General features: G+C 44.8%; 1 protein-coding gene across 2 annotated transcripts in view; it reads right to left on the reverse strand.

Annotated features, from left to right (window-relative positions):
• Positions 1-10000, reverse strand: part of map3k15 (mitogen-activated protein kinase kinase kinase 15) — a 29118-nt gene that overhangs the window by 14372 nt on the left and 4746 nt on the right. For both annotated transcript variants that reach the window (XM_084474972.1, XM_084474971.1), the window contains 14 exons: positions 9466-9659; positions 6219-6387; positions 5663-5769; positions 5365-5535; positions 5043-5155; positions 4535-4694; positions 4002-4152; positions 2831-2938; positions 2426-2475; positions 2226-2321; positions 1897-1984; positions 1436-1569; positions 875-1002; positions 65-195 (listed from right to left, as the gene is read on the reverse strand). In XM_084474972.1, coding sequence (XP_084331098.1) covers positions 65-195; positions 875-1002; positions 1436-1569; positions 1897-1984; positions 2226-2321; positions 2426-2475; positions 2831-2938; positions 4002-4152; positions 4535-4694; positions 5043-5155; positions 5365-5535; positions 5663-5769; positions 6219-6387; positions 9466-9659 — 1800 coding nt within the window. The remainder of the gene's footprint in view (positions 1-64; positions 196-874; positions 1003-1435; positions 1570-1896; positions 1985-2225; positions 2322-2425; positions 2476-2830; positions 2939-4001; positions 4153-4534; positions 4695-5042; positions 5156-5364; positions 5536-5662; positions 5770-6218; positions 6388-9465; positions 9660-10000) is intronic.

Here is a 10000-nt window from a genome sequence, read left to right on the forward strand (position 1 = left end):
CCTTGCATGCTACGTGCCCTATCCTGCTTTGTACCCCCTCCTGCTACAGACGGCACTAGGCTACCTTGATGTCTCGGTGGACGATCTGGTTCTCATGGAGGTAGCGCAGGCCCTCCAGGATCTGCCGGGTGTAGAAGATGATGGTGGCCTCCTTCAGGGGCCCCCACTTGGAGCGCAGAAGAGCGGACAGGCTCCCTGGGGACCCGAGATACAGCGGTTCATAGAGGGGTCGCGAGTTTCGAGCCCTGGGTTTCTTTTTGGACACAGACAACAACAATTTTCTGCACTGCAAGACAAAGTTTCTAAAATAAAAATAAAAAAAAACAACAGAGTTCAGACTAGAGCAGCTTTAGGAGTCAGGGGAAGAGGTGGGCCGGTTCTGTTTTGCAGTGCTAATCCATTTAAGAAACCAGAAGGTGAAAGTCACTGCTATTTAATCATAGTCTCAAAGAGCTTCACAGACCCTCATTGTACCACCTCTATTTATTTATTTTTTTTCCTTTATTTAACCAGGTGAAGTCCCATTGAGGTATTGAAATCTCTTTTACAAGGGAGCCCTGGGGTAACAAATATACAAATTACAACAGAAACATTGATGACAAGACAGACTAATAAGGACAAAAAATAACAAAGAAGAAAGACATGATGACAAGACAGGCTAACAAACAGGCTCTACACCTTCTGAAGGACACGGACAAACTCCAAGCTCGGAAACCCAGAGCAAAGGAGCCTTGAGAAGGAACACAGAGAGAGGGACACCTCCTTCCAGGGACGGCGAGGAGGGCAACGGGGGCTCAGCGGGCAGACATACAGTACACCGGGAGCATACAACAGAGCAGAGCAAGTCAGCGAGGCAGAACCCAGGGTCCCCTACCTCCAGGGACCTGCTCCATGAAGATCTTGATGTAGCTGTCCTCAGAGACGGAGCCCAGGTACTGGACGATGTTGCGGTGCTTCAGGTACTTGTGGAGCGCGATCTCCTCGTGGAGGGGCTGGGAATACCTGGGGGGGGGGGGGTGGGGGAGGGAAAGAGGAGCGTGATGTTCGGGACCCCCTCATGTTTACACCTGGGTGGTGGTCCCTCGGTCCAGGACCACCGGCAGTTTGTCACAAGCTGGTTATGAATTCATGTATATACTAATCAATAGGTACAAAATACTAATAATTGAATAATCATCAAAGCTAAATGAATCATTGATAATGATGATGATGAATGATGACTATAAATGGAATAACAATTACAATCATCATCAATATAACAAAAGAAATGCATAGATTAATGGATAAATTGATTAAAAGAAACTTAAAATAAATGTCAGTTCCTCTCTCTCTCTCTCTCTCTCTTTCTCGCTCTCGCTCTCTCTCTCTCTCTCTCTCTCTCTCTCTCTCTCTCTCTCTCTCTCCCTCCCATTCACTCTGTGCTCCCTCGCCCTACCTGCTGTCCTTCTCTGGGATCTCCTTGATGGCGATGCGGACCTGGTTGCTGAGGTCCCGGCCGGCGTAGACCACCCCGTACGTCCCCCGCCCCAGGACCACCCGGTCCCCCGTCTCGTTGATGTCGTACTCGTACTGCAACACACACACACACACACACACACACACACACACACACACACATACAGAAATACATACACATCCAGATAAAGACACACATGTACATACAGAGAGAAATATACACACATACAAAGACACACAAATAGACATACAGGGAAACACACACATAGAGAGACATACACACACGCATACACACGCAGACACACATACACACACATACACATACATACATGCTCACACAAACACACACACATAAACACACACACACACACACACACACACACACACACATAAACACGCACACACACACACACACACACACACACACACACACACACTGACCTCCAGCGTATCTCCTTCCCCCTCCCCTTCCAGTTCCACGGCATTTCCTGAACCATCAGAGATCATCTCTTTCACCATAGAGCAGAACCTACACAACCACACACACACACACACATACACACACACACGCAAACCAACAGCATGAGGAATCAAATCATAATATTATGTTACCATACATAACCATCACACACAGATCACACATGTACAAATAAGCATATGAAAAACGACCTGCATATAAACACACACACACACACACACACACACACACACACACACACACACACACACACACACACACACACACACACACGCAGACGCCATGCACTAACCGTGCACACTGGTCCTCGGTGGAGAAGTAGATCTGGAAGTCGTCAGAGTTGTCGTGCACGTAGAGGAAACAGCAGCGCTCGTCAAATTTACTGATACTGTGGACACAAGCAAAGGTGAAGCACGGGGGGGGGGGGGGGTTATTAGAATGTATATTGAAGTGCGACAATAAATATTTTGGGTTCCTACGGTACATTCCCACCTGATGCCTTTGATGGCGGTGGCGGTGAAGTTCCACTCATGGATGCCTTTCTGGAACATGAGAGGAAAACAGGACACTTGTTTTAGTGTCTTTCAGTCGTGTGTCATGAACTGTAGTGATCATCCAGATTCTGTTAAGGTTTGGTGAAGGCTTGGTGATGGTCAGGTGGGGACTGGGTTAAGGTTTGGTGAAGGAGTGGTGATGGTCAGGTGGGGACTGGGTTAAGGTTGGGGAAGGAGTGGAGATGGTCAGGTGGGGACTGGGTTAAGGTTTGGTGAAGGAGTGGTGATGGTCAGGTGGGGACTGGGTTAAGGTTTGGTGAAGGAGTGGTGATGGTTAGGTGGGGACTGGGTTAATGTTTGGCTGGGCTTTTTGTTGTGATTTGGTGCAGGTGGTGGATCTCACCGTTTCTGCCGGAGACACGTGCCATATGGAGACGTTCTTCTCCTCTGCCTCGTTGTTGATGGACACGTAGGAGGGCTGGTACAGCTTAGTGGGCTCCAGAATCAACACCTGACAGAGAGAGAGGCCGAGAGGGGGAGAGGGAGGGGGGAGAGAGGGAGAGAGGGAGAGAGGGAGAGGGGGAGAGAGAGGGGGAGAGAGAGAGAGGGGGAGAGAGAGAGAGGGGGGGGGAGAGAGAGAGAGAGAGAGGGGGGGAGAGAGAGAGAGAGGGGGGGAGAGGGAGAGAGAGAGAGAGAGAGAGAGAGAGGGGGAGAGAGAGAGAGAGAGAGAGGGGGGGAGAGAGAGAGAGTGGGGGGGGAGAGAGAGAGAGTGGGGGGGAGAGAGAGATATAAAGTATACATTGTGGCAACCCGGCCCGGTCCCAATCAACGTGATGCAGAGCACCTGAGGAAGCCTGCTTAAAAGGCAGGCTTCCACATCCATTCGGGGCTCTCTCGTGGCTGGGGTGAACGGAGAGTCCAGCCGTTGTGGCTGTGCCACGCGATCATCTTTTAGTTATTTCATGAAAGAGACTTTATGTTTGATTAAACAAGCTTTTGTGGTGTAACACCCAATCGATTTGCGTGCTGATTCAAGCGAGGTGGTTCACTCCCCGAGGCGGGTTGCCACAACATTTACAGATACAGCAACCTTCAAACACAACAACAGTTGAGAGTGATTTACATAGGCAGGACTCACATTATAAAGACATTTGAATGACAATCCATGAAAAACATTACTTTTAAAGAGAAATGTCAAATAAAAGTTTAACTGGCGGGTCGGCTTAGCTCAGGTAGCTAGAGCAGGTTGACTTGTAACCGGAAGGTTGCTAGTTTGATCCCCTGCTCCTCCTAGCTGAATGTTGATGTGTGCCTGAGCAAGACACTTGGTCCTGACGAGTGTCAATGTGTGTATTAACCGGTGTAAGTTGCTTTGGATAAAAGCATCTGCTAAATGCCCTAGATGTATATGACTAAAATCAATTACATATGAAAATAGTAAAAGTTAGAACATCCCTCCTATTGATAGTCACATCACATCCCTCCTATTGATAGTCATTGTGACTCAATGGATTTCATGTAACCTATCAGAAAGGGTATTTAAATTTAAGTATACAAGTTTGATGGGTTAGTACCGGAAATCGGAGTCCAATGGTTGTTCCCCGGGTTGCTTCCACGATGATGTCCATCCAGAAGTTGAGCCTCTCCCGCTGGGGAGAATGTTCTACAGGGGGCTTCTTGAACCTCTGGATCAGGTGCAGGTTCTGGACCACTGAACGCAGATACCTGAACACATAAAGATACAGGGTGGGAGAGTGGTCAGACCCGAGGTTAGGCCTGAAATTAATATTTTATTGGAGTCTAAACTCAAGGGTTTCATTAGCTAAATTAGAAAAATTACTCAATATTATCAGCAAAAACTAAATTTTTGAACAATCCTTAACAGTAACTTCTTTATAATCAAGGTGTATTGAGTTTAAAGGAGTAATTCATGAGTTATGAATGATTTATCATTTCTATATCAATTATGTTACAGTTGCCAACCTTATACGTACGAGCTAGCCTGCTAAATGACTAGAACATATAAGGGTTCACTTCACAATTGTGAAGTGAATAAAATAATTCATGTTCATATATTAATTTTCATTGCTTTCATCGTTGCTGTTACCAAAGAGGTGGCTTGAGTTTGAAGAGCTTTTCGGCGGCCTGCGTAGCTTTGGGAATGTCGTTAGCTAGCATGCTAACTGTGAAGAACTGGCCCACGTCCCAGTAGTTGTTCATCTTTTCCAGGGAACCCTTACGACCCAAGAGGCTGTTCAACCTCACACCTGGGACAGGGATGGGAGAAGAAGGTGAAAAAACGAACTAACAAACAAAATAACTTAATGTCTTACACTTTTTAATTAAAACACTATGACTACTTTCAGCACCTTATATATAAATAAATAACAAGGTGCTTTTCAGAATACAATACAAATGCATTTAGGCTATGACAAGAATAAGGAGAGAGGTCAAACATTTTTATAGCACAAAGTAAAGCCAATGGATTTGAAATAAACACAAAATTGCTACAAAATAAACCCATATTTCCTTTATAAATCAGAAATCAGAAATTGGGGTGAAATGTGGGAACGTGTGTCATCGATTTGTTAGGACTTCCCTTTCACTCCTCTCACCTATTTTCCTCAGTTCGATGGAGCTCTCAAACTGCTGTCCGGCCACTATGAGGAGGACAGCCAGGTTGATGCCAGAGTACAGAGTTGGCTGCAGCTCAAATCCCTTTCTGTACCTGTGGAAACAAGATGGGCTGATGAGGTAAGTGTTTGCAGGGAGATATTTTCTTTGAAATGCATAATTGGTAAAGCTTGGTAAGAACAAATCATTAATCAGATTGGGTGTTAACAATGATGTCAATGTGAGATAAAAACATAAACTCAGAGTAAAGTTTTAAGGACAAATCTGGATCCTCAAAAGGATATGAGTTAAGGTTCCACCTACCACTGTATGGCGTTGTCTCGGTTCTTGGTGTCCTTGCAGTCCGAGTCGAGGAAGATGTCCTTATAGATCCTCCCGCAGAGACAGAACATGTCTGGGGCCGGTTGCTCACAGGACTGCAACACCTGGAGCATCACACACAGGGCCTTCTCTCGGTCCCCGGGGCTGTTCCTCCTGATGACCGGGTGGGTTTGAGGGAGATAGACAGAGATGATGATTAACGTTTGGACCAACGAGGACGCGTCTCACGGTTTCCATCTAATCACAGATGTCCACACAGTGAAAGCCCTGTGACGTGCACCTGTTAAGGGCGAAGGCGTAGTGGAACTGGATCATGGGCTGAGTGGCCAGGTCGCATGTAGGCAACTGCTCCAAGGTGTCGACCAGCTTCACCATCGCGTCGTAGTCCTGGGGTCGGAGGTCACATGGTATAAAGAGTGATGCTTTTCACTTCTGCAATTATGTTTGTTTGCGGTATGTGTGGGTGTGTGTATTTATGTTTTAATGATGTTGTTTGGTGAATGGTGTACCAGTGGTGCATGGTTGATTGTTAAACTGTGATTTTGTTATATATAGCAGGTTGTTGACTTTATGAGGAACTTGTTGTCTATGTACGATAATGGGTGTTTGATATTGCCATTTTTCCTTGCAAGTATCTTATAGGAAAACAACCGGTTCATTGTCAAAGGCTTTGTGAGAATGTTGTTGTGGTGTAGGCCTATGTGTATCTATGGGTGTCTTAATGTGTACCAGTATGTCTCTATAGGAGAAGAGCACGTTCATGACAATGTCCTTCATGAAGACATAAGGATGTATATGTGTATCGACGGGTGTGCGTAAGGTACTGCATGGTGTACCTGTATGTCTCTGTAGGAGAACAGCAGGTTCATGACAATGTCCTGAGTGAGGACCTCGGTGTTGTCGATGCGTAGCTTGATACGGGTTAGCTCCTTGGCTAGTTCTTCCCCCTGGTACTTCTCCCTCGCCTTCCGGATGTCGTTCAGCAAAGTATCCTTAAAAGAGGCACTGGGAGAGAGAACCCGATAAGACAGAGGTTTATTTCCCAAAGCCTAAGAGAAGATAAGATTGACTTTATGTACCGAAGGAAATTCGGTACAATGTCTGACGATAAAGTTCGTGACTTTCTGGGCCCTAGTTAGACGGTCTAAAACGCAGACGTCAAGCCGCAAAGTCAAAGTACTTTGTGGGCGGTTCTACGGCGCTGTTGCTATTATGACGGCGAGATAAATGAGCTTTGCGCCCGGCGCAAATCTAAAATGGGTTGGGCTGAAACCTGTAGTTGTGTTTTGGGCAATACATTAACAAACATTGTTTGTTACCAGTATTGTATACATTATCGTTATCGACTTGTGTTCATAATATGCATGTCCCCCCGTTAATATACATCGCCATGGACTGTATTATGTGTTACGTGTTTAGTTTGCGTATGTTTAAACAGATGGGTGCGCACACACGCGCACCAAGCATCACCCGCATTCATTCATTCGAAACACTCACTCGCGGTAAAACTATGTTTTCTCACGATCAAATACTCATCAATCCTAAAAGTAATGGGCTTGTACACAATGTCTGTGTCAAGAACATATGTGTTTGCTGTACGGTGTTTGCATATGCATTGATTTAAAAGTACAACTTACCGCTGTATCAGCTGTTCTTTCCCAAATCATTTAACCAACCACTTACCCTAAAATTTGATTTTGTTTTGGAAGCCTGGAGTATACTTTGCTCGAATGTATTATTGTTATTATTATTTTAACGCATGCCATAGCCTATAGGCCTACTATACTATTCATGTTCATTCATGCAGCCCTATTGAAAAAAATGTTTCCACAATCCAGACGCTATTTCTATGCAGTTTCACACATAGCCTATGAATAATCTTTGACATCATAATATTTAAATAAGGTTAATAGTTTGCATGTTTGTGCTGTGTATAGCCTACGTGTGTGTAAGCGTAGGCTATGTATGTAGTTCCGACCTGAGGGGTATTCCATCAAAGTCGCTAACGAAAGCGGCGCTTAGTTGATTAAGCCCGGTTAGAACTACCGCCAACTTCCACTTGAGGCTTAAGCCGTTCCATCAACGCAGTTCAGCCTCGCCTTGCTCAGGTTAGTTCAAGCCAGGCTAACGTTATCCTGGATTACGCACGTTCACGAGATATGTAACCAGCCCATAACCGTGAATGTCGAATCATGGATCAAATGTCCGAAAAGGACCGAGCGGGATCTTTTCCAGCGGCGAACAGAAGCTGCTTGTGGAGGTCTATGAGGAGTACAAGCATATAATAACTCAAAAAGGAAACACCGTAACCATTAATAGAAACAGGGAGGCTGCCTGGCACAAAAATCGGCGATCTGTTGAATGCATAAGTAGACCTAGTATTAAGCGTAACATATTTTAATTTAATATTGACCATGGATTTGAAAGCAGGGAGATAGTCTCGAGTTAACGTGCCAGACTTGCACCCGGTCGTCCGGGGTTCTATCCCCACGCAATTAGTAGCTTAATATAGGTAGGATTACTAGAGAAATCAAATTACTTTTCATGCCATTTATTTTACTTTTCATGCCATTTAATTACAAAATGAAGCCTACGCCAAGAATACTATGAAATACTCGAATAAACTAGGGTCTCGCGTATCACAGTGCAAGTGCTAGACCATTCACCCAACCGCTGATTCCTGATCACGCTATAATACATAGATTTGTATAAAAATGTGTTGAAAAAATAGCCACAGTAACAATAGATAGCAATTCATTGAATTATTTCATTTGCATCATTTAATCTTAGACCCTTAGTGAAAATGTACGCTGTTTGTAGGCTACTTCATATATGTACATTTATGACAAAATCGTGAGGACTAGGCTTGGCGGAACCTTCTGATGGTACAATTGTTGCTGACAGATGGATTTCTCTGAAACACCGCTCAAGTTAGCCTGACAGTTAACCTGCTACCGACCAGGTTAGTTTGGTCGGATAAGTTGCCATGGTTACTTAGCGGAGATTCCCTTAAGTCACGTTCATGGAACGCAACTCTAGCTGAAAGAAGCCTGGCTAAGCGAAATAAGCCCGGCTTTACGCTTAGCTTGGTTGATGGAATACCCCTCAGGTATTTTTCGGTCAATGGCGCAATTGCATTGGCGCATTTTTTTCAAGCGTGTCTGGTTGCAGACTCATGGGGGGTTCTGGGAGCTCCACTGTAGAACGGAAATACGTCACCTTCACTTGAATAAGGAAGTAAGTTGTAAACAACGTGAAACAATAACAAGACCGCTATATGTGTGTGAAATAGATCGTAACTAACGCAGACAACATCAGGGTATTGCAATGTTCCGTAATTGGACGTTTTACATATTTTATCAAATTTCACTGATCAAATTATTCACGACAAGAGTCAAATGAAAGACGGTTACTCTGTAACTCCTTCAACTCATCAAAGCATGACAAACTTCAACACCTGTATAATTTACAAGCCTCTCAAGAGATGTCGTAGATCGGAGTGTGGTACTAGTCCAATAGGGCAACAGGGGGCAGCAGAGTGGCTGGAGGCGCGTCGTAGACAGTGCAGGTGACGTATTTTCGTTCTACAGTGGAGCTCCCAGAATCCCCCATGAGTCTGCAACCAGACTCCTCTCCATTTTTTAGATCACTAAAATAGCACCAAGTATAGCACCAGTAAGGTTGCTGCGGGGGAAAATCAGCTTTGCGCCAGGTGCAAACTAGCAACGACACATAGCGTCGGTGTAGAAAGTCAATTGCGTTCCAAACTGTCAGAAACCAAGATGCCATAAGGAAAAATGGCATGTTAAGCATGTTAGCATTGCTTAGTAGGAGTTAGCATGTATTAGCATCACTACACAAGTATATGTTAACATTACCTCCAATGCGTTAACATGTTGATAGCATGACTAAGAACACCTTAGCACGGCCTAACATGATTTTCATGACCATACACATGTTAGCATGAGCCAGGACACGTTAGCAATGACCTTGAATCACCACATGTTTGCGGGACCTAGCACGAATTAGCACATGTTTGCTACCGCACGCCCGAGCATGTGCCGGCATGCGTGAGCGACTCACCAGGAGGTGACGTGGATGTCCTTCAGGAGGCTGCTGAAGCGGTCGGTGAGGGGGACGCACAGCGGGCCCAGCAGGTTGTCCCAGCTGGGCTGCATGTACTCGCTGGCCCGGCGCTGGGCGTCACTCTCGCAGCACATGTACTCATGGTTGGGGGTGAGCACGTAGGGGATGAAGTAGTAGTTCCCACTGGAGGCCTGGAGGGCGGAGGGAGACACCAGGGTTGGATTAGGTTGGCTTCATTTGTGCCAGGTTAGGTTAGATTAGGTTTGGTTTGATTAGGATAGATACAAGACAACTGGATTAGGTTGCATTATGCATTATTTAGGTTAATTATGAATACATTTGTTTGGATTAGATTAGTTGAACAAGATTCAATAATCATGCATTCGATTAGATTGCTTTCATTAGATTAGAACAAACTCATGAATTGATATTACAATTAATGCATTTTATCAAAATAAATTAAATAAACATAATTCTAATTGTTATTATATTATTATTATATGATTTATTATTTGGAGATCCTAACAAGAGC

Source organism: Micromesistius poutassou, assembly GCF_964030765.1.
Source record: "Micromesistius poutassou genome assembly, chromosome: 11".
Taxonomy (NCBI): Eukaryota; Metazoa; Chordata; class Actinopteri; order Gadiformes; family Gadidae; genus Micromesistius; species Micromesistius poutassou.